Source organism: Coregonus lavaretus (genome assembly GCF_964263955.1).
Source record: "Coregonus lavaretus genome assembly, chromosome: 36".
In the NCBI taxonomy this organism is placed as follows: domain Eukaryota; kingdom Metazoa; phylum Chordata; class Actinopteri; order Salmoniformes; family Salmonidae; genus Coregonus; species Coregonus lavaretus.
This window is the reverse complement of record NC_140023.1, coordinates 21,091,139-21,117,137: the sequence shown is the minus strand read 5'-3', so window position 1 is coordinate 21,117,137 and position 25,999 is coordinate 21,091,139. Positions and strand designations below refer to the sequence as shown.

Here is a 25,999-nt window from a genome sequence, read left to right as displayed (position 1 = left end):
TCCCCAGTGTGTTTCCCCAGGGCCCAGTGCTGTTGTGAGCCAGCCCACAGCTTTCTCCCTCTAATAGCCATGTCTAATGCCATAGCCTTGGACGTTTTGTCTGCAGAGCTAAGGTATCAGCGGCAGGTCAGAAGGTAACACTGTTTACACGATAGTTTCCTAAAGCACTTGTGGTGACCCGCTGGTGTGAAAGTTGACTTTTGCTTGGCCTTTGTGGCGGCCCGAAGAATCGACATATTAGCCACAGCGGACTGGGCGTGAATGGGGCTGTGGTGGGGGGTCCCGGGGGCCCCCTGCAGGCCCCCCAGCGGGGGCCCCATTAGCCGCGTCATCACAGTTCATTCAAGCAAACTGTAAGAGTGTCAGCGACATTCCCACACAAAGACGCACTTCTTTACACAGTCTATAAACATGCTTCCCCCCAGCCAATTCATCGCACGGTGACACCCCTGATAAAGGCTCTTCACAGGGGCCGTTCTCACTGAGGGGGGGGGGCTATCAGTCAGGCCTTCATAGAGCCACACAAAGACAGGGTCAGCCGCTAATTTATAACATGGTCCTTAACTCTGCTCCCAGGCCCCCTACCGCAGTTGCACAAAGCACCTGGAGCACATTCCTCTCTCACACACACACACAAATACATAAATGGTTGAGTTATTCTCTCTTACAAATATAACTCTACACACACACACAAAAAATATATATACACGTCTTGAGAATGATCGACAGACAGTTCATCTGAGTTATAATAGACAGGCTATTAGGATTATGCTCTCCAACTGGGGGTCGATGTCAATATGAGATTGACAAGATGACTTACCATTACTTGGAAAGTCAAATTCAACTCAACAAAACTCAGCGGTACAATGCAAAAGCCAATGCAGAGTCATCCATTGTGAGTATGATTTTGAGAATTTGGGAGAATGTTAACATTGTGAAGAATGTGCTTCTTGACGTCTGGCTCAATGGGCCAGGGGAGGACCCCTGATGTGACCTGTGACTCCCAGGGGCGGTCGCCCCGTACCAGCCCCCTTGAATCCCTTCTCCCACCCTACCCAGCTCTCCCAGTTGAGTCTGGCCAGAAGGGTGGTGGTGGTGGTGGGGTTTCGCGGTCACACAGAGGTTAAAGGATAAGCCAACCCAACAACGTCAAACCCAATGACTGGTCAAACCCCAAGCATTTCTAATAGGGACCCCAAAAAAAACAGGGAGGAAGGTTGTCGGCCATTGGATCTGGTGGTGGTTTGTGGACTGATATGGGTGCAGATACAAGCCTGTCCAATCTCTTCTCAGCAGTGGTTTACACCTGTCAGATCCACTATGGGAGCCACTCAGTCCAAAAATCGCACAGCCTTCGAACCTATCATATCGCCTCGTTTCTGCAGATCTCTATTCTGCAGATACATAACTAGGTAAATGGTTGTAGCCAATACACAATATTTGATTGTTGAAGGTACTTTAATTCCCACTGCTGCAGAGCTAATAGCGAATGGTACCTACTTGCTAATGAACTGGTCCTATACTGGGAGAGAGAGGTATCAGTGGAGACTGACTGGGGGGGATTAACCCCTGCTGCCCCAGGCCTCCCAGGGTGAGGAGGCAGTTCACAGAGTCACACAATGACATCCCTCTCCACACCTCTCACCCCCAACCCACCCTCCTACCCCCCATGAAGGGCTATATATGGGCCCTAGAAGAGCACTGTCCACTAGCCCCTAAACACAACTAGTCACCCAAAGGCAAGCATATGCTCCCCTCTCAGTCATAGCAGGTGCTTGCATGCACAGCCAATTAAGTATAAGCACACACACAGTCAATCAGATGCTCTAAAAAGGAAATAAACACAAATTAATTCACCACACCTCCACTTAAACACTCATTCATACATTTTGTCTGACATGCACGCATGCACACACGCACCCACACCCTACACTATCCACACACTAGCCTGTCTAATAAATGAATCCGGCTTTTACGGATCTCCCTGCAATTATTCAGTCCTCCTTCCAGCTGAACATGTCTATTGCCTGGAAACGGGCTCTTCTTTCGCTCCTCTTTCAGCCCGTTGTTCTGGGAAAAGCCTAAAGGGAAACATTTAGATTGGAGGGCTCTTTGAGATGCTCTGACAGTTGACTGATGACCATCCATAAAATGACAATGAATTGCTGTGTGGCGGCCAGTACGGCCCACTGCTTCCCCCTGGGAAACTAATTGCCCTGAATTGTTAACGGCAACATTATTTTTCTGCCAATCATTGCTTTTCAATGGCCTGAAAATGAGCATGAAACAAGCCTTTTCAGCGAACAAAACAGTTCAATGTCTCCAATGTTGATCAAATTAACTTCAGCTGTGTGACAATGGACTATATTTGTGTGAAAATAAAGGCGGGGGACAAAGGGGGTCTTCATGCCAGGATTTCACAGTTGTAATGTAAAACTGTTCTCTCCTGAACTGGGCCAGCCACTCTGAAAGGGGGAGAATAAAAAGGAACACAACACGATTTTTTGGGGGAAAGAAGAAATTGAGTTGGATCGCAGAGTGAAGGAAAAGCAGCCAACAAGAGCTCAGCATATGTGGGAACTCCTTCAAGACGGTTGGAAAAGCATTCCAAGCGTGTGCAAAGCTGTCATCGAAGCAAAGGGTGGCTACTCTGAAGAATTTTGACTAACACTTTTTTGGTTACTACATGACTCCATATGTGTTATTTCATAGTTTTATTCTACAATGTAAAAAATAGTCAAAATAAAGAAAAACCCTGGAATGAGTAGGTGTATATATATACACATACAGTGCATTCAGAAAGTATTCAGACCCCTTTACTTTTCCACATTTGTTACGTTACAGGCTTATTCTAAAATGGATTAAATAGTTTTCCCCCTCATCAATCTACACACAATACCCCATAATGACCAAACAAAAACAGGTTTTTCGAAATTTCAGCAAATATTAAAAACAGTTTTTAAATTAATTTACATAAGTATTCAGACCCTTTACTCAGTACTTTGTTGAAGCACCTTTGGCAGCGATTACAGCCTCGCGTCTTCTTGGGTATGACGCTACAAGCTTGGCACACCTGTATCAGGTTCATCAAGGATCTCACTGTACTTTGCTCCGTTCATCTTTCCCTCACTGGAAAGTGCCAGCCACTGAAAAACATCCCCACAGCATGATGCTGCCACCACCATGCTTCATCGTAGGATCGTGCGAGGTTTCCTCCAGACGTGACGCTTGGCATTCAGGTCAAAGATTTCAATCTTGGTTTCATCAGACCAGAGAAACTTGATTACATTTACATTTTAGTCATTTAGCAGACGCTCTTATCCAGAGCGACTTACATGAGCAATTAGGGTTAAGTGCCTTGCTCAAGGGCACATCGACAGATTTTTCACCTAGTCGGCTCGGGGATTAGAACCAGCGACCTTTCGGTTACTGGCACAACGCTCTTAACCACTAAGCTACCTGCTACCTGTTTCTCATGGTCTGAAAGTCCTTTAGGTACCTTTTGGCAAAATCCAAACAGGCTGTCATGTGCCTTTTACTGAGGAGTGGCTTCCGTCTGGCCACTACCATAAAGGCCTGATTGGTGGAGTGCTGCAGAGATGGTTGTCCTTCTGGAAGGTTGTCCCATCTCCACAGAGGAACGCTAGAGCTCTGTCAGTGTGACCATAGGGTTCTTAGTCACCTCCCTGACCAAGGCCCTTCTTCCCCGATTGCTCAGTTTGGCCGGGCGGCAAGCTCTAGGAAGAGTCTTGGTGGTTCCAAACTTCTTCCATTTAAGAATGATGGAGGCCACTGTGTTCTTGGGGACCTTCAATGCTGCAGAAGGTTTTTGGTACCCTTCCCCAGATTTGTGCCTCGACACAATCCTGTCTTGGAGCTCTATGGACAATTCCGTCGACCTCATGGCTTGGTTTTTGCTCTGACACGCACTGTCAACTGTGGGACCTGATGTAGACAGGTGTGTGCATTTCCAAATCATGTCCAATCAATTGAATTTACCACAGGTGGACTCCAATCAAGTTCTAGAAACATCTCAAGTCTGAATCCTTATTTTCATTTAGCATAAATGTCTAAAAAACTGTTTTCGCTTTGTTATTATGGGGTATTGTGTGTAGATTGATGAAGAAAAATGTTTATTTAATCCATTTTAGAATAATGCTGTAACGTAACAGAATTTGGAAAAAGTCAAAGGGTCTGAACACTTTCCGAATGCACTGTACACAGTATATTAAACATCTAATGGTCAAAATATAGTGTAAAATCAGGTGAGCTGGTCCTACTCATTTTGGCAATTTTCTGGTGTTTTGTGGTGGAAAACTGACTAGGTCGAGCATAACACGTCAACCCTGTTACCCATAGACAGACAGGCTAGAAATTGCCACACCCTGTTGCACACAACAAGCTTCCATTCTCCCTGTCACAAGGGGATCTTGGCCGATTTAAATCGTCAACCCTGTTACAGTCGACCTGGTTACTTTATTTGTCACTTAATAGGCACTAACTTTGGTCTTTTTTTATGTCTTTTTTTAGATGGGAAAACATTTTTTTTATTAAGTTGAACATGTGCTCTTTATGACAGAATGTTAAAATTTGGTGAAATCAAAAGTTTATTTTGACCAAGTTACACTTCTCAAAAGGCACTGAATTGGTCAATACTTACTTATAGGAAAAAGGGTCTGTAAGGGTCTCATGAGGAAGCATTGTTACAATGCCTTCAGAAAGTATTCACACCCCTTGACTTTTTCCACATTTTGTTGTTACAGCCTGAACACATTACAGAGTACCACTCTCCATATTTTCAAGCATAGTGGTGGCTGCATCATGTTATGGGTATGCTTGTAAGACTGGGGAGTTTTTCAGGATAAAAAATAAACAGAATGGAGCTAAGCACAGGCAAAATCCTAGAGGAAAACCGGGGAAAAACCGGGTTCAGTCTGCTTTCCACCAGACACTGGGAAATTAATTCACCTTTCAGCAGGACAATAACCTAAAACACAAGGCACTGGAGTTGCTAACCAAGAAGACAATGAATGTTCCTGGGCGGCAAAGTTACAGTTTTGACTTAAATCTACTTGAAAATCTATGGCAAGACCTCAAAATGGTTGTCTAGCAATGATCAACAACCAATATGACAGAGTTTGAAGAATTGTGAAAAAAATAATAGGTAAATATTGCAGAATCCAGGTGTGGAAAGCGAAAACATATATGTAATCCATTTTGCATTCAGGCTGTAACACAACAAAAAAGTGGAATAGGGGTATGAATACTTTCTGAAGGCACTATATCTAAAAATAAAGACACAATTTCAAAACCAATTTCACACGCTCCATGAAAAATGGAAGGAAACAATGGCAAACATCAAGAGAAATATGAATAAACAGAGTAAATAACGTTAGATGCCATTTTGTGCTCATATTTCAGACTTCAAAGGGGATGGTATTGAGGAATAAAAACAAGCATGGAGGGTTTACATTTCAAACAGGCTCTCATGAAGTTGCTGGCCCCACATCAGCCGGAGACCAGAGGAGTGCCTTTTTGATGTGACTCAATGGAGAGGTTTGGCTGGCTAAACGCTGTTCCTTCTAAGCATTGTTCCCTGGAGGCCTTGAAGCGCTTTGGAGATAAACACTGTTTAGCAGTTAAAAGGGCCACAGAGGAAAGGGCTTATCAGATGTGTTCTCAATGGGCCGTAAGCTGCATTATTAGCCTGGGCCCAAGATAAGGGAAGGGGCTAAGGTTGGGCCCAGCCATGGAGCTTGCTCCCTAGGCTAGATCACTGACCAGGCTTCCTGCACCAGCAGCCCCTCCGGATCTCAGCTGGTGTTGTCCACTCCCCCTACTTACCCCCTCCCCACAATGAGAGATTAGAGCTCAGCGAGAGAGGGAGGGAGGGAAAGAGAGGGAGCCTTGGCTATAGATATTCACCCTTTCCCTTCTCTCTTTCTAGGGTAGGAGTCAGAGTTAGGACAATGGCCAAAAAGATGGTTCCCAACCGGCCGCTGAATGGGAACACTGTTGGTGGTAGCGCTTCATTCAAAGCCGGCCTGGGCACATTGTCTTCTCCGATCGGCGGAGGAGAATGGAGTTCACTGGTGGCTGCCAAAAGGTTAGCAGCCCCTGTGAAAGGAGCAGCCCATTATTCACTGCCCCTAACAGAGCCCAGGGCCTTTTGTGTGCCTCCCCCGCCCCAGCCAGCTTTTTTCACTCTCTCTGGCAGTCCGGATCTGTGCCCGAGTGTTTCCCCAAAGTGAGCGGTTGAGGCGCGATGCCCCCCCTCCTTCACCCCCTGCATGGGATGCCAGCCTAACCGGAACATAGGCCTACACCTCCCACCCACCCCACAACCCATCCCCCTAGGTTACCCCTCCCACCTCACGAAAAAGGGAGAAAAAAATCCCCTGCCATTGTCACCTTTTAATGATATGACCCAGAAATTAACAGCAAAGGATACCTTCTGAGCACAAGGGGATTTAGAGGAGGGGAGCGTGGAAACTGCCACTCACCAGTCAAGTGCTATTCACCCTCCAGCAGAAAATTTGCCATGTATGCGTATTTACAAGATTACTTTTTAAAAAATCTACTTCAAGAGCATGACCAAAACTGAGAAAATACGGTCAAAACCCTCAACGTAAGCAACAAGAAAGGTCCTTTTGAAACTTCATTATACCCATAAATCCAGGTAAATTATGTCTTCATAAAAATTGTAAAAGCTGCCACATTCCTCAAACACCCCCACTTCCCTGTCCATTAAACGCAGAGCATTCTTTCATCAAATGAAAGAATCAAGGAGAGGGAAAATATGAGCTTTGAAATGCATAAAACACAGCTCGTAATTCACGAGGTGTCAAAACCCTTGATAATATATGCCAGCTATATGCATGCAGTGATTCAAAGTGGAAGGAGGTGAAAGATGCTGTGCATTCAGATTTCATTTCATTGGTGGGGGTCACGCAATGCAGGGCTGCTACATAGCTTCTATTCAGTGTTACCATGACCAGGTAGTGAGCAGGGGGCTGCTTTAACACACTACATCATCCTGCTCCACTGTAAATGGAGATCACATCAATCACATTAGCAGGAATGGCTCCCCTGTTTGCTTAGTGGGGTCTTGGGTGGAGGGTGAAGGATTCTCTGCTGGTAGAGAGGTGAGTGTGTTGCTCAGGGTCGAGTGGAAAGGAGGAACGGAGAGGATGGTGAGAGGAGAGATGGTGAGATTGGTAAAGGAGAGATGAAGAGGGTGCTGAGAGGATGGTTGGAGATAATGGATGAGAGAATAGGGAGGAGTGTGCCAGTCACCTGTCTAAAACGAAGCCCAGGGCCTTCTGTCTCGTCCCGGAGTAGACAGAGGGGCTCTTCTCCCGGGCCAGTATGTTGGAGGCATCGTGGAACAGGTGGATGTTGACCAGGTCAAAGGCACTGTGGGGGAGACCAAGAGACCAAGTTTTTTGAGTTTGAGACACCTGAACCACATGATTGACCTTGTGGCCTGTGGACCACTGCTATCCATATGGTTCTGTGAATGGAGCAGTTAGATTCATTTGCCTGGTGCACTACAGGCTGAGTGACATATCCACTTTCCTCCTAGTAGTGCTATTGCTGCTAAGCCCGTCTCACTGATCTACTATCGACTATATATCGATCTCTGGAAATGAGAGTGGATGTCTCACCTCAAGACGCTTATCCTGCTGACAAACTTCTAAATAAATAGGTAAAATGTCCCTCTCATCCATGTCCCTCTCCCCTATCCCTGTCAATCTCCCTCCCTTCCTCCCTCCCTCCCTCCCTCCCCCCCTCTCTCTCGCACTCATCCCTGTCCCTTTCTCTGTCTCTCCCTCCAGGTCCCTGTCTCGCGTCATGCCTGTCTCTATTAGAGTGTTACCGTTTCAGCCCTTTTGTTCTCATGTCATCCTTCTATTAGATTACAACCCCCTCCCTCCTCCATCATTCCCTCCCAAAACGTTTGTATTCATCTCGCACAGGTTCAATTGCATGTAATGTTTTCTGTCATCTGTCATATGCAACTGCTTGGCTAACGCGATTACGTCTAATCTAATCTTGGTCGTTCCTAGCATGCTGTTGGCCAGGATAGGGAGAGAAGTAACGTCTCTCTCTCTCGGGAAGACTGACTCTACCTTGCCTCTCTATGAAGACTGGACTGGGACCTGCAAAGCCCCCTGGGATATAGCCTATGGATAGTGGGGTAATGCCAAAGTGGCAGGTAATGCGGGTGATACTGCCAGGCTTTATGGGTAGTCACAGTTGGACGTGACACTAAAATGCACCTTAATGAAAAGCGGAGAAATTCAGTTTGATCATAGGTGTAGTTTGAGGTGTAATGAGATGTCTTTGAAACTCACCAGTCAGCAAGAGCCCATCTAGTCCTGATGAAGCCTTTTCTGGACCACTTGCACTGTAACAGAGGGAGACATCATGCTGACAATGTTAGCATGGATCGCATGGAATTGGAACTTACTGCAGTGCACCAACAATCTCAAACGGCATACACAATCATGCCATTCATACGGGTGCTATAACAATGCAAAGACAACCCTCTTCTGAGAGTTTTTTTGTTTCAGTATGATCCATTTCGCCTGTATTTAAATTTTTGTCCAACCTGAGCCCCATGACACTGTCATGACAATGGGAAAACAGTATCACTTCCAAAGTGGTCCTGAGGCCTGACCAATAGCCACCTGGTCAACCTCCTATAGCCTCCCCCCATAGTGCTACTAACTGAGTGAATTACCCAGTCAAGAGTCCCAGCTCTCACACAGCACATGATTTACCATGAAGCTCATTATTAAATGAGAGACAAATTGATGCTGCAACGGTCCTCATTTTGAATGCATAAATAAATAAATAACCCAGGAGTTCTCGAAGCGTCCTAATGGAGAGTTAACCGTGGCGATGAATAAACTAATTATGGCCCAGGTCACATAATTACAAATTGACTCATTTTATTAAAAAACTTAGATGCAAATGTGTAGGCCTGAAAGCTATTTGATTGCGTCTCACATCCTTCAATCTGCATTAGTACAAGATTAACTGTATCAAATTGAATTACATTAGCATACTTGAATTAATCTATACCGCCTGGCAGAATGTATGGGCCCAATTATACCCCACTGTCCAACATTGTGACTTTGAGAGTGTGTGTGTGTGTTTGTGTGTGTGTGAGCAGTGTGTGTGAGCAGTGAGTGTGTGTGAGTATGAGTGTGTGTGTGAGCAGTGAGTGAGTGTGTGAGTGTGTGTGTGTGTGTGAGCAGTGAGTGTGTGTGAGTATGAGTGTGAGTGTGAGTGTGTGTGTGTGGTGTGTGTGTGTGTGTGTGTGTGTGTGTGTGTGAGCAGTGAGTGTGTGTGAGTAGTGAGTGTGTGTGTGAGTGTGAGTGTGAGTGTGAGTGTGTGTGTGTGTGTGTGTGTGTGTGTGTGTGTGTGTGAGCAGTGAGCAGTGAGTGTTAGAGGAATGTGCTCCGGGTGCTTTGTGCAGCTGCGGTAGGGGTCTGGTTTAAGGTAAACCAAAATAGATTTTCATGAACATAATGCGCTCAATAAATATTTTGAGATAATTTAAAAAGACAAATAATATAATGAATACCTTACATGATGTAGTCGTCGAAAATAAATGAGAAAGTACTTCCGCGAAATTCAACAACTAATGTTTCAAGGAAATTCATTCAGTAATCACATTTACATTTAGGTGGTAAGCAGATGTTTTTATGCATCATATATCAATTTCATCTTTATTTTACCTGACTTCCTGAGAGAGAGTTATATGTACTGTATATATATGACGTGATATACAGTACGTGACAACATTGTAAGGACTTGAATAAAGAGAGAAGGGAAATGAGGAAGAGGATGATGGAGAGGGGAGTGAGGAGGAGAGAAGAGTCCAAACCTGCTCTCTTAATGCAGCGCGAAATAAATGTAATCTACATTTAATTTAAAGAGCCATTAACTACAATCACAACATAAAAATCCATCACGTCCCTGACGTGCAACCTCAGATTGCCCCATTTCCTCCTCCTATGACTGATTGACCCTCGTCTCATGGTTTGGTTATGGCGCCACGCACGCCCGAGCACACACACCTCGAGTCACGCTGCACACATTCCCTTTCATTCATCAACACACAGAGCTGTCATTCACAAGGGGCCTGGGACTGGGAAATTCAGACTGGGAGTGACAACCAACTGCCATGCACCCAATCAAACGCTAGAGTGAAACGTCTACCTCACCTTAATGCCTACTGTATGTATTATGGGGGGGGGGGACAGAGTTTGGGAAACCCTGCTCTAGGCAACACTGCTGAAAAGCTGCCACTCAGGCTAGTATCACAGCCACAGTATCATCAGTGAGTGAGACAGATCTACATAACATCTACACTGACAGAGTAGTGTAGGCACAGGTGCTGTCCAGCCCCCCCACACCCCCTCGTCTGGGAGCGGTCAGGTCTGGCTTGGCCAGTGAGGGGTCACCATGGGGGCGGGTGGTGGAGTGAGGCAGTAAAAGGTTGTGAGGCTGAGGGTGACACAGGCTGACCTTCCGTGGCCAGTGATGGGTCCCCAGGCTGTGGCAGTGATGAACGGCTATACAGAGTGGGTCAGCCACGACAGCCAGGCTCCCAGCCAATACAGATATGGAACGGAGAGGGGAGTAATGGATTCCCCATTACATGAAGAGACACCATAAACTCCCCAGTTGTGTCCATTGGAAGTTTTCACTTCCACTATCAAATGTCACGAGTGTCATGGTGGTGCAGGGTTGAGGAACACCAATCCCACCCCCCGTTCCCCCACCACAACACACTCCATTTTTTGTTGTTGTTGACCTTTCCTATATCTCAGCTGAGAGAACACCCCCCTATAAATAACAGTGTGCGGTGAGGCAGGCCCATAAGGGAGTACAGGACAGGGTTACACAGGTCCCCGTAACAGATATGCACTGTGAGTAATAAGTAATACACACAAACCCTGATTGATTTGGCCTCACGCAGAACCCCCCATTTATCTTTATTCCATCATTCCTGTCAAATAAGAGAGGGGGATCTGTAGGACTGGGGTGTGGACCAGAGTGAGTGTGTGTGTGGGGGGTGGGAGGGAAGGTGCTGCTGATTAAAATGTCCCAATCCAGTGTTGTGTAGAGGTTTGAGGGAAGGACAAGCCCTTTATAGAGACAGTGGGGAGTGAGGCGAGGATATACAGTACAGTACATACTGGGGCTGGGGAATGGGGCAGGTAACCTATAGGACAGATCTAGGTGGACGGTTTCTGGACCATGGACAGAAACAATACCACTTTCCCATTTAAAGGGATGTTGACTTGCCATGAAAACTGGACGTCTATGGCTGCCGTATAATCATAATATCAGAGTTTACAGCAGAGGTTACTAAAAGGGTGTCTGAGTGTAGTCCACAACCAATATTTTTATGAGCAGACGTATGGTAGCAACCAAGAAATACAAACTTGTTTGGACAATGATCTACGGCCCGTTTAGTTCTTTCCACTTCCGTGCACAATCAATGGGAAGGGGACATTAAGGTCTCGGTCGTATACTTTATTTATATAAGCCAATGAGAAATCCTTACGAGGCAACGTTTTTTGGAAGCATGTATTACTGCACCAAACAAATAAATTAATAAATACTCGGGCGAGTTGAAAGGATTGACGGAACAACAAGGAATGACAGCTCGCCAAATCCATCACATCGACCTTTCAATATAAATGTGCCCGCTATTTTGTCCAGTTCCTTCTTAATTCAGCTTTTCAATTAATGTCCCTCCCGCCTTTCTCTTCCACTTAAAGCCATAACTCACAGTGTGTGGAGTATGAAGGCAGTGTGTTTTGCATACATGGAGGGAGGGGTTGTCATTTCAGCAGACTCAACACAGGGGACTTGGGGCCACGGTAGGATCCTGTTCACCCCCATTGTGGACATGGAGGTCTACATGAGACAGCAAGGGTTATGTGTGACAGGGGTATAAGTAGGGGTCAAAGCTAACATACAACATAAATATATTGTACTGTACACATACACTAGTATACACACCCATACACTAGTACACACACACACAGTCGTGAAGAGGGCAGTCGTGAAGAGGGCACGACAAAGCCTATTCCCCCTCAGGAGACTAAAAAGATTTGGCATGGGTCCTCAGATCCTCAAAAAATTCTACAGCTGCACCATCGAGAGCATCCTGACTGGTTGCATCACCGCCTGGTATGGCAACTGCTTGGCCTCTGACCGCAAGGCACTACAGAGGGTAGTGCGTACGGCCCAGTACATCACTGGGGCAAAGCTCCCTGCCATCCAGGACCTCTATACCAGGCGGTGTCAGAGGAAGGCCCTCAAAATTGTCAAAGACTCCAGTCACCCTAGTCATAGACTGTTCTCTCTGCTACCGCACGGCAAGCGGTACCGGAGTGCCAAGTCTAGGTCCAAAAGACTTCTCAACAGCTTCTACCCCCAAGCCATAAGACTCCTGAACAGCTAATCATGGCTACCCGGACTATTTGCACTGCCCCCCCACCCCATCCTTTTTACGCTGCTGCTACTCTGTTAAGTATTTATGCATAGTCACTTTAACTCTACCCACATGTACATATTACCTCAACTAGCCGGTGCCCCCGCACATTGACTATGCAACGGTACCCCCCTGTATATATAGCCTCCCTACTGTCACTTTATTCTATTGTATATATAGCCTCCCTACTGTCACTTTATTTTTTACTTCTGCTCTTTTTTTTCTCAACACTTTTTTGTTGTTGTTTTATTCTTACTTTTTTTGTTTAAAATAAATGCACTGTTGGTTAAGGGCTGTAAGTAAGCATTTCACTGTAATGTCTGCACCTGTTGTATTCGGCGCATGTGACCAATAAAATTTGATTTGATTTGATTTGACACACCCCCCCAACCAACCCAAGGGCACTCAAATCTAAGAGATGCCAGGAAATGTCATTTTGTCTCTGTTGCATTGCTAGTCTTTAACCAGCGCTGTCACTCAAACAGGGACTGTACCGACCAACCCCTCCCACCATGATGTCATCAGGCCGTCTCCGAGTTACAGTTTATTCATTGTGGACTATAAAGGTAACGCGCAAGCGGGGAACGAGAGGTGTTAGTCTCCGACGAGCCGCCTAAACTGTCTGCTGCTACATTCTACAGCTTCAACTCTCTATACGGGATATCAAAACATTAGAAAATGACAGAAAACGATACCTTTATAGATTCTAATGGAAGATAGCATGTATTAGCCCATGCTCTCTGTAGCTCACATATTCTAAGCTCTTGGCGAGGTCTCTTTTCTAGTTTATCATGTCTTAGGATGACTATCCAGGTTCCACTACACTGAGACCCAGAGCGGTACACTGTGGAACCCAGTTGGATCCCCCATTGTGGTCCGTGGCGGTCCGTCTTGTCCCAGATCCCCTGTTAATAGAATTCCTTAAGACTGCAGATGGATGGCAAATCCAGGCGGTTTCATCTACTAAAAGACAGCATAAATCACCATGGAGGAAGCGGGGACAAGGCAGGGGTTATCGTGTGCCTGCCTTCCTCATGAGAGCTCTGCATTAAAGCATTAGTGAAATTAATTCATATTTCATAAGAGGTTTGAGCAGTATCTGTGATCTATGATAACAACCAATTTCTCACTACGGAGCTGGACGGAGGGGGGGGGAATACTCAGCCCTGATAGACTACACAAATCTGCTCTTTTTAAATGTCTAACATTATCCGGAGTGCTGCTCTCGGGCGCATCATCCTGGATTCATAACCCAGCCGGGAAAGAGGCATAAATCAGGGAGTAAACTTTTCTCATGCATCTGCTTGCTTTTCGCACCCAGTTTTGTTTTGTTTTGCTTGTCCTCGAAACGCACCGAACACCCGTTTCTTGTAATAATTTTAAATGACTTCACGCCTCAATCGACGTAATTGGTTTTAGATCATCTTTGAAAATGGCAAATTGGGGAACTCCAACAGAGACAGCGAGAATGTGTTCATGAGTGTGTGTGTGTGAAAGAGACAGAAATTGGGAGACTACGTCTGCGAAAGGCTGTATCCATCTCCTTTGCATATATTTGAGGAGGTGGCCGGCAGAGCGCGGTTGACAGATGAGCGGGGCGCATGGGGCTGACAGGCGGGCAGTCACGCTCTTTATTACTGTATCAGCGTTCCCTTATGATGTGGACCCACAGAACGAACAGACATACAACGCACACAGGCTGCACTACAAAGCACCGCACGCCACCGAATTAAAGCTTTTGCAACGGTGCCATCACAATCTTTCACTGTTCAACTGATCCTTGTATTCATTTGCTTTTTGAGGGAAAGCAAAGAAAATAAAGAATGCTGAAACCCAAATAACCTATCTTTTGTGAAAATGCAAAATAGTAAAGGGATATACTGCCACAAATGTGTAATGGTACCAATAGTAATGTTTTTAAACTTCATTCTGTGGTTTATTTGATAAAAACATATGCCTACTTTTGAAAATATTCCAAATGTATTATGCAACATCAACCACTTCGATATTAAAAAAGATGTCAAAAACAAAATGACGCAAAAAGTGTCGCAAGTTTAAAAACAAAATCAGAGATATAACCAAAACGTTTTCAGCACTTGCAATACCTACCGTATTATGGGGACTAAATGTAACCATCCAAAATGTATTAGCAAGGTCCATGCCTTATGCCGGGTGCACACTACACGACTTTCAAAATGCTAACATTGCTGAGCCTCTCACATCAAACAACTTTCACGTCGTTTTTGTCTTGACAACGTAGTGGCACAGTCACACACTACAAGATTCTTCACTTGTTTGTGAGGATTCTCCATACCACCATGCTGTCTGGCGAAAACAATGATGTGATGATGTGATTAGATTGTAACGCCTCGATCACACCGATAGCGTCTTGCATTTTGGTACACCAGAAGTACATTCATTTCCAATGAAACGCTGCGTTTGACCTGCAGATTGCGTTGCACAGGCAGTTGCAGTGGGTTCTGTGTGGTGCATACATTGGATTTATCGAACGTACGCGTCAAACTGTCTTGACCGAAATGGTAGCAGAAGGTGAATGTTGAACTATTGTTGCACACATATCCAGATGATGCTGCGTACCATTTGCGCAATGACGATATCGGTGTGATCGAGGCGCTAAACAAGTTGACATTACTAGCCAACGCTTTGAACTGAATATCATTGCTTGTGAACTTCAGCGCTGTAACGATTTAACACTTTGGCTTTGGTTAAAGGCAAGTACAAAAGCATACTAGTAGTCATCGCTCCTGCTGGAGAGTCTACACATTCTGGGTAAGCGAAACAACGTCATCATTTACATTTTAGTCATTTAGCAGACGCTCTTATCCAGAGCGACTTACAGTTAGTGAGTGCATACATTTTTTCATACTGGCCCCCCGTGGGAAACGAACCCACAACCCTGGCGTTGCAAGCGCCATGCTCTACCAACTGAGCTACACGGGGTCATCTCACTGGCTTGTTCTCTGGCGAGCTCTCATTGGCTATTGCTGATCACCATTCTCAAAATTTGTCGTTGCACATCTCACACTACAAGAGCATTGCAGATTTTGTGCCAATAAAATCAAACATGTTTGAAAATATTGGGATGTCTGGGGCGGCTCAAAGATAAGATCGGAAGCCCTCAGATTGCGTCTCTGACCCGCTCACATTAAACGAGCGTCGGTGACGGCCACACGGCCCGAGTAGGCAACGACATGGGGATTTTAACTCCGATCTCAAAAACTTGTTTGGGACAGCTGAATCAGGGCTAAAATAGTGTAGATAAGCTGTCTTTTTTTTAAAGATAGTGATGTAATAATGTCACATTGCTGTGTAGTGTTCATTAATGACAGCACTCTGTCAATCAAAGTCCCAGAGCTTCAGAAAGCAGTACAGAGGCCCAGAGATTGTCCCGCTCTGTCACTACAGCAACAGTGGAAGGATACGCACCTCAGGGAAGTAGTCCTGAGGAAACTTCTCCTTCTCCAACATGGGTGTGCTTTCTAGAGTGTCTGAGTAGATCTCTTTCCCAACCACCTTCTTGAATTTCTTGGCTGTGGGGAAAAACACAGACAGAGAAAGCCAAAGAGGCTGTATTAATACAAGATACAATACAAGCTAGTCCTAAGAGACCATGATTCACAGTTCAAACCTACTAACGTCACAAAAAAGTGTTGTGTAGATCTAGATGTAGTTATGCACGCATAAAGCAAGGGCTTCATCAGCCTACTACTCCACCTGCTGGTTGTTAGTGGAAGTAAAGAGGATCTCCTGCCTAGGGAAAGCAACAGATTCTCCATGCCTACCCAGTCTAAGTTCAGGTTACGTGTTGTACTTACACAGAGGCCTTAGATCATCTAAGGTGAACCAAATAGCGTGACGCCGTGACCCATACTCATGGGATCAGTGTCAGAGAGCTTGACATGCCAAACCGTTTTGACCTCTGAGATATTTTCAGCCTTTTGAATGCTCCTAAATTAGTAGAACTGAAGGGTCTTCCTCTGGGATCAAAGGCGAGCATGTTTTACACAACGTGTAAAAGGCTGAAAATATATTAGAGGTCAAAACAGTTTGGCATGTCAAGATCTCTGACCCTGATCTTATGAGTATAGGTCACGGCGTCACGCTTTTCGATTCACCTCAACATTGGATCATCTAATGCCTCCATGTAAGTGCAACACATAACCTGAACTGGGGTCAGAGCCTGAAAACGTCTCCTACATTTACCTGACATCTGGATCAGTTTCCATAAAGCGTCTCAGAGTAGCAGTGCTGATCTAGGATCAGTTTTGACTTTTGTATTATTATGAATGGACAGGAGGGAGCTGATCAGCAATCCTACTCTGAGACGCTTAATGAATATGGGTCATGGAAAATGTGGTATAGTTCTTTACCAAAGAAGCAGGTGTAACAATTGACATCTTCTACATAGTTCAAGTATTTATTCAGTCCAGTAGCATCTTGTAAAGTGTAAATGAGCTCATTCTGGATATATCCTAATCCCATGTAAGAGGAGCATGTTGTTTTCCAGGGGGTTTGATGGGTGAGAGTGTGTGAGTGTATGCTTGCATGCCTGCTCGTGTGCGTATGTGTGCTTGCATGCTATGTGTGTGTGTCCATGTCTGAATACTGCATGCATGTGTGTGTCCTCTCACCTTCCCCCTCGCCCTGTCCTTCACTGGTGGTGAGTGCATGGTGCTAATGCTGACTCTGGTGTAATGGGAACAACTTTGCGGCTCCACATCTATATCCCCTCTTTAATTAGCCTGGCCGCCAGGCCCCTAGCCCTCTGACACCCCAAGCTGATGAGAGCGCTGTAACTGTCCAATAACCTCCGTACACAATTACCGTGGAGCCCGAAATCTCATGAATTAAATCCTAATATTAATAAGCATTACCATTCTATCTATCGCTCCCTTTACATTATCTTCCCCAGCCAATCTCAACCTTACTGGTTTTGATGTAAGCGGTGATGGGTCGTGGAATGTAGGGTGTTATATGGAGGGGGGTTTGTGAGAGGGCAGGGGTGGAGATTTCATTGGGGGGACTCACCTTTGAAATCAAACTGGTGGATGTTTTTCAAGGATTCGTGAAGAAAGTAGCAACTTCCTAGAGCCTGGAAGACAGAGAGCGCATGAGATTTAGGATAATTGTTTACAAACATTTAGTCAGAGATTCTTGGAAATAACCTAGAATTAACTAACCACAAAATATTACTGAGCAATAGAAACAAAGACTGGATCCAGGTGGTACAAAGCTCCAATCATTTGTAGAGCTTTGCTATGAAGAGGGCAACTAAGGTACACACACTAACCATCCCAGGCAACAGTTTTTTGTACAGTATTTTCCCACAGCAGATACTGAATTAAAGCTGTCAATCGAATATACAGTGCATTCAAGACAGAGTCCTGAGACCCTACACTTGGTACAAGGCTTCCTGAAGAATACATAATTCCAGCTTTTCAAAGGACACATTCAGATGGACGTTGGAACAACCAAAGATCTACTTCAATAGGATTAAAATCTTAATTTCTGAAAGAACAATCAAAGTTTCCCCAGTCTGTAGACAACCCAAACAAACTGTGGGGGGAAAAAAATCATGCAGGGGATTTGATGCGGTTCACAGTCCACTACACACTTTCTCTGTGCTTTTCACATCTAGGCAATAGAGGAAAAGCCTGTTCTCAATCCTCTGGGTCTTTGAGATAGCGAGCCCTCAGGCCTTGCTTGAGGATAATTCTGTCATTGGTCCTGCTGTCTGCAACCCTCCTTTCTCCTCCTACACTGAGGCATGTAGACAACAGAGAGCAAAAGAGGAGGAAATATATATAAAAGATTACACTGAATGACAACACGAAAGTGAGCCCAGTTCAGATCTGTGCAGGTAGGGGAATGGTTAGTGGCAGGACAAGGAAGAGAGGGACAGAAAGAGAGAGAACACGGCAGAGAGAAAGAGAGACACAGAGAGAGAGAGATATCCTCTGTGTACAACGAAAAACACCAAATAATGCATGCAGAGAAGAATTAGGCCGATACCCGCTAATTATCAAAATCCAAAAATAGCCGGTAAATTCTGTAACCACTTAAATGGAAGCGATTCCCAAACCTTCCATAACAAAGCCATCACCTACAGATAGCTGAACTTGGAGAAGAGTCCCCTAAGCAAGCTGGTCCTGGGGCTCTGTTCACAAACAGACCCCACAGAGCCCCAGGACAGCAACACAATTAGACCCAACCAAATCATGAGAAAACAAAAAGATATAATTACTTGACACATTGGAAAGAATTAACAAAAAAACTGCGCAAACTAGAATGCAATTTGGTCCTAAACAGAGAGTACACCGTGGCAGAATACCTGACCACTGTGACTGACCCAAACTTAAGGAAAGCTTTGACTATGTACCGACTTAGTGAGCATAGCCTTGCTATTGAAAAAGGTCACTGTAGGCAGACCTGGCTCTCAAGAGAAGACAGGCTATATGCACACTGCTCACAAAATGAGGTGGAAACTGAGCTGCACTTCCTAACCTCCTGCCAAATGCATGACCATATTAGAGAGACATATTTCCCTCAGATTACACAGATCCACAAAGAATTAGAAAACAAACCCAATTTTGATAAACTCCCTTATCTACTGGGTGAAAAACCACAGTGTGCCATCACAGCAGAAAGATGTGTGACCTGTTGCCACAAGAAAAGGGCAACCAGTGAAGAACAAACACCATTGTAAATACAACCCATATTTATGTTTATTTATTTTCCCATTTGTACTTTAAGTATTTGCACATTGTTACAACACTGTATATATATATAATATGACATTTGAAATGTATTTATTCTTTTGGAACTTCTGAGTATAATGTTTACTGTTAATTTTTATTGTTTATTTCACTTTTGTTTACTAATCTACTTCACTTGCTTTGGCAATGTTAACATACGTTTCCCATGCCAATAAAGCCCTTAAATTGAAATTGAAATTGAGAGAGAGACACAGAGAGAGAATGAGAGAGGGAGAGGCGTAAGTCTCCTCAGAGGGGAGGAGACAGACAGCAGAGGGAGAAAAGGACAGAGAGGGAGAGAGAGGGGATTTAGTCTGATTTTGTGCAGTTTCCCTTTGAGGGGTGGAGCAGACACCCTCTCTGGCAGGGGGAGAGTTTGGGGGCTTGGCAGCCAGATCCTGCATTATTTATGAGCGCCGGCACATCTTGAGATTAAACATTTGCCGATTTGTCAAAAGCACGAACATGAGGTCCTGCCCATCTCCTTGACATAGAAGTTCATCCAACGGAAAACACTGTCGCACATTTAATTGATGAGAACAGCGTCTGGTGACCCAAACCCACCGCCATGCACCGCTCTTTCATTCTATCTTCCTCCCTCCTTTTTCTGAAGGAGGACAAAAAAAGCGAGGGATGGAGGGACACCAGTAGGACTGGAGGTCAACTTCCCCCTCAACAGGAGGACCGCTTCCAGGAAGGGCCCCCTTTTTATTTCTCGTCGGTTTTCTTTATGTTCTTTTTCACCTCAAACTGCCACTGACAGAGTGAGAGTAAGAGAGGGGGACATGAGGGGGGTGAGGGAGAGAAACTGAGCTAGATGTCAAAATGATACCACTGTTGTTGTTTTTGTTGTTGCTGCAGTTTATCTGTATATTTGTAATGAATCCAGAATAAATAGTATTTAAGCTAAAAATATAAATATATGAGTCGAAACCAAAAATAACAAAATATGAAAATATGAATTTCACTCACCATTAAAACTCAGTAGAATTATTACAATTTCTAAACCACCTGATTTACGTTCAAATCCTCAAACATTGTAACATTCTGTAGGTCTAGCCTATAGTCAACAGAGAATCCAAATAGAAGCGAAAAAGGCCTGGGTTTGCTTGTTTAGTGCACAGGTAGGCCTAAGCAACAGCATCACTCAAAGACCAACTAGTTGCAACCATGGGTTGCTGCATGCTCATAAATGCCCCATGGCCATCGATTACTCCACAAAAACCAGCGATGTGACCGCCCCAAAATAGAATTGATATGATGACTAAACAAATCGCAATGAATCAACCCTAAAATAAATGATAAACATTTGCACCTAAGTGGCTATACAGTGCATTCAGAAAGTATTCAGACCCCTTGACTTTTTCCACTTTGTTACATTACAGCCTTATTCTAAAATTGATTAAATCGTTTTTTACCCTCATCAATCTACACACAATACCCCATAATGACAAAGCAAAAACTGGTTTTTAAACATTTTTGCAAATGTATATAAAAAAAAAACTTCAACATGACATTTACATAAATATTCAGACCCTTTACTCAGTACTTTGTTGAAGCACCTTTGGCAGCGATTACAGCCTCGAGTCTTCTTGGATATGACGCTATATGCTTGGCACACCTGTATTCTCCCATTCTTCTCTGTCAGGTTGGATGGGGAGCGTTGCTGCACAGCTATTTTCTGGTCTCTCCAGAGATGTTCGATCGGGTTCAAGTCCGGGCTCTGGTGCCTTTTGGCAAACTCCAAACGGGCTGTCATGTACCTTTTACTGAGGAGTGGCTTCCGTCTGGCCAATACCATAAAGGACTGATTGGTGGAGTGCTGCAGAGATGGCTATCCTTCTGTAAAGTTCTACCATCTCCACTAAGGAACTCTGGAGCTCTGTCAGAGTGACCATCGGGTTCTTGGTCACCTACCTGACCAAAGCCCTTCTCCCCCAATTGCTCAGTTTGGCCGGGCGGTCAGCTCTAGGAAGAGTCTTAGTGGTTCCAAACTTCTTCCATTTAAAAATGATGGAGGTCACTGTGTTCTTCGGGACCTTCAGTGCTGCAGAAATCTTTTGGTACCCTTCCCCAGATCTGTGCCTCGACACAATCCTGTCTTGGAGCTCTATCGACAATTCCTTTGACCTCTTGGCTTGGTTTTTGCTCTGACATGCACTGTCAACTGTTGGACCTTATATAGACAGGTGTGTGCCTTTCCAAATCATGTCCAATCAACTGAATTTACCCCAGGTGGACTCCAATTAAGTTGTAGAAACATCTCAAGGATGATCAATGGAAACAGGATGCACCTGAGCTCAATTTCGAGTCTCATAGCAAATGGTCTGAATACTTATGTGAATATTTATGGGGTATTGTGTGTAGATTGAGGAGGAAAAAAGTATATTTAATCCATTTTAGAATAAGGCTGTAACATAACAAAATGTGGAAAAAGTCAAGGGGTCTGAATAATTTCCGAATGCACTGTATGTGTAATCACGAAAAATCTACTTAACCTCTTGCCTAATAGATATTTATTTGGCATCAGGGTTCAAAACAGACCGACTGGTCTTATTCTCGGTCCCTCATGAAGAACCGATTATATTAGCGGGCTGCAATTAATCCATTTGTCTCTGAACATGACAGGCTCAAAATATTAATTAGAGCCCGACTGCGCGGACAGGATATGCTTATCTTTTACCAGTGGCTTTACAATGGCCTGTGTCAAGCGTATGTTTGTCACGTACCACTTTATTGATTAGCCGCCAGATTCACTTTAAATAATTAAAAGTATATTTTACATATTTATAAAGCCCACTGTCACGACGGCTACTTAATTTTCCATTAGTAAAATGCACTCTATTAAGTGAGACTGGCAAGGGCCAAGAGGAAATGAGTAATCACCATAATTGTAGACAGAAAGACAATAACCGAGCCATAAAAGCCAGGTTTTATTGCCCACGCTGGCAATGTTATCTCTTATCGGGAGTTGTATCGGCCACGCCGCTCAGACGAGATAACCAATCTAACACAATGGAAGCTGTATCGGTGTGTGTGTTACAGACAGAGAGGGAGAGAAAGAGAGAGAGACAGACAGAGAGCACACAGGCAGTTGACATTTCAAAAAAACCCAGTAGATAGGGGCAGGCCTAGTGGAAAATAGAGAGTTGAGAGGTCCAGAAGCCTGCATAGTCTGTTCCACTGAGTGCTTTATCAATACTCTGCTGCAGGAATTAGTTATAGCAGAGGAAGAGAAGTACAGAATCATGACCTCTAATGGATTTCCTGCATTTAATGTGAAAAATGAGCCATAAAGCAAACATAAATGTAATAATTTTTCTCCATTCCGCCCTGAGGGAGCACGGTCTGTCCCAAGAGTAGCCCCAGTCCCGTGTCACCAGTGTCACTGTGCACTTCTGGGGGCAAATACCATACTGTCCTCAAGCCACCAGCGATGCAATGCACCGAATGTCCTTAGGAGCATTTTGAGACAAAGTGACAGAGACAGAGTGACACACAAAACTATCTGAGGAGCCCTTTATGAAGTCAGATGGATAAGGTGAGTTCCAAACAGGGACAGAATGGATAGTACACACTACTGTCAGAAGGGACAGTTCAAATGGGACCAGTGTTATCTATGGTAGTGGATGGCTGTAGTGTACCTGCTCTGGGAGCTAAGGACAGCGTATCTCCATAGGTTTTCTTTGACATTTTATTTCCCTGTCTAAAATATGTGCCCTGCCGGTCCAGGCAGGCCAAATGAAATGTGGAAATGGGCTGTTCAACTTTACCAACAGCAGCTCTCTCAGTCTCCTCGCAAAATAAATCCCTGGAGTCCCCTCATCTGTCAAGTCACAAGTGAATACACACACGCACGTATATACACATGCACACACATGCTTGTATGCTCAGACACATCATATAGCTTACGCACATACATGTACGTGTGCACACACAATGGCAACACAGAGTTTTCAGATGCAAAAGGTTAGAGAGATATACTGTCATGATGGAACTGTGTTGCCATGCATCAAAGACACAGGCAAGCCACGGTCGCTCATACGCTTGGTGCATGAACATGGAGACTGACTAATCTAATGGTAACACAATTCACTCATTGGTTGCCGTGCAGATAGTCTTCAACCAACCTCACATTACAATATTATCCAACATCCCTAAGATACTGTAAATTAAACAAGATCGCCCCACAACGATATTTACTCAATGCATCATGTCTATAATGAACACTCAGCATCGTATTTTACACGTAAGCCCTACTTTAACAAGCAATACATTCTATGGCATTATTTCAACGGCTATCCCAACCAGACGGGGCACAATGAGAGCGCTAGACTACTTGATATTCAGGGCTTACTATGCGCCTTCTGTGAGGGGAGCTCTGCACAAATCTCCAATACTGCACAAACAGGCTGTTTGTCATCCTCTGCAATGAAAACACCCGGGCAGGAGAAAGCGTCAATAGAAGGCTTGCTTTTCAGCAGAGAAATACAGATCGAGACTGCTTTAGTACTTCCACCCCCCCCCCACCCCCCCCCCCCACCCCCACCAGCGCCGCCATATGTGTTTGCCAAGCACCACTCACAGTCCAATTGATTGAGTATTCAGAGTATTGAGCCACAGTGTCTATTATTCATCGTCTGGTGGAAGGCCTGACTGGATACACAGACAAAACTCTCATTAAAAGTTATTCTGTCACTTCCTCTTATTTGAAAACAGGCTGGATGTTTAGCCATCGATCATTTCCTGAAGGAGCCCTTGTCTATGGGGGAGAGAGTGTTTAGAAGATGGTGGTGCCATAAGTATTGGGCCATGGTGCACATTGCACACATCTCACAGGGGGGAATGGATCTTCCAAAGAGGGTGTATTCTTATGAGGTAATGTATTGTTCTTAGCATTTAGTTATCTTTATTTATCCAGCTAAATCATTGAATAGATTATCTTTTTTGAAATGCCCACAATTGATTTTCTTTGTTCACACTTTACATTCCATAGGGTCATCTTCTGTCTGAGTAACCAAAGCAACTATCAGTTAAGCAACCTTAAACTACAACTGCGGCCAAATATATTGGCGCCCTTGCACTTCTCTTAAATAATTCCCTATTTCTTCTAAAATACTAAAATTAGTCTCCACAATTTATTGGATTTTCAACATTGCAGAACCAATTTTAGGGGGGTAAACAATTTTAATTGAATTAGAATTTTAAATGAGAAAATAGAAACAAATGGCATTGACAAAATTATTGGCTCCCTGGAGCCTTCGGCCAAGGTAACTGCCAACAAATGTTTATTGTAGCCATCAATGAGGTTGCTGCATCTTTCTACTGGCAATTTGGCCCATTCTTCAGCAACAAACTGCTCCAATTCTTCAATGTTTGAGGAGTGCCTTCGACAAACTGCTGTTTTTGGATCTCGCGATTTTGATGGGATTCAGATCTGAACTGATCTCTGGCCAGATCTGGACAGTCCAGCATTTCTTCTTGAACCATTCCTGGGTGCTTTTTTTATTATTTTGCTACAACTGTAAGTAGATGCAGTTATTTAGTACTTAAACTTCAATCAATCAATGGTAAGAGGTATGTAACTACAAGTGGTAACACACTTATTGCACAACAATGACATAAGTTACCCCTTTATAGTTACTCTGAAATAACGTCTAGATAACGTCAAGTGTTGCACAATCTTCAAACAATCCAGGGATAAGTGAAACGTTAAAAGTGAGCAGATGAGCCCCCCAAAACAGGGAAATGTGTTGAGTGTTAGATCCTATATCTACTTTAATTCCCTTTAAAGCATAACACTAATCCTGGCAGAAACGGTCTGTCTCAGAGAGTTTAGGCCCCTGTGCTTTGCAGGGAAGAGAGCTGGGTAACTTCTAGAAAGCAGAAAGCAGCTCCTGCATATTATTCTAAAATGGAGTGACATGCACACATGATTGATCACCAAAAATCACAGATTTTATTTTGGAGAAAATATTATGGATGGGTCTAAACAAGGACGTAATTGGCCAAACCCACAGTGGCCTGACCTGCCAACAATCCAGCCCTGCTCCCACGTTTGGCTGCCTCCCTGGGAAATATTGTGCATTAATTTCATTTAGTCTCCCCTCCAACATCCAATGGTAGAAGTTAATTAAATTGCTTGTCCATTGTGTTCATCCACTTACAAAGTTAATGATATTGTGCCTAGGAATTAAAGAGTGTTTTATAAAGCGTGCGGGATGGGAGCTGGCAGGCACTACATTGCCCAGTTGAACCCTGTCAGTCCTCGGGCTGATGGACTCCCTAATTAGCGCTGAAATGGACGCTTCCATATGTCAATTTCCTGCCATGCTCATCATTTGTAGCAGTCGCTCCCCTAACCTGCCCGCTGGAGGGGTCTAAAGCAAAAAAAACATAATGGCAATGACATTCAACAAACAAAATAAAATAAAGAATATGAAATAGGTCGTCAATACATAATATGACTCAGACTTTTAACGAGGCCTTCTAATTACTTGAGTTTTTGCACTGTATAATAGCATTGGTTTCTTAGTGATATAGATTGATACATTAATTAAAAAGGTTTGATGCAGTACATAATAGCACCTTGTTTCCATTTTCAAAAGAGGTTGCTTAAATACATAATAATTTGGTGAAATGAAGAATAAGAATACACATAGTGGTATAAGTATTTTTATGATTGTACATTTCCTTTTTT

General features: G+C 44.2%; 1 protein-coding gene across 1 annotated transcript in view; it reads right to left on the bottom strand.

Moving 5' to 3' along the window:
- LOC311110598 (inositol polyphosphate-5-phosphatase A-like) overlaps window positions 1-25,999 on the bottom strand; it is a 273,383-nt gene that overhangs the window by 99,625 nt on the left and 147,759 nt on the right. Inside the window, exons 5-8 of the mRNA XM_084153117.1 lie at window positions 17,573-17,636; window positions 15,971-16,074; window positions 8,358-8,410; window positions 7,297-7,416 (exon numbers count right to left, since the gene is read on the bottom strand). Of these exons, the coding sequence (XP_084009243.1) occupies window positions 7,297-7,416; window positions 8,358-8,410; window positions 15,971-16,074; window positions 17,573-17,636 (341 nt within the window). The remainder of the gene's footprint in view (window positions 1-7,296; window positions 7,417-8,357; window positions 8,411-15,970; window positions 16,075-17,572; window positions 17,637-25,999) is intronic.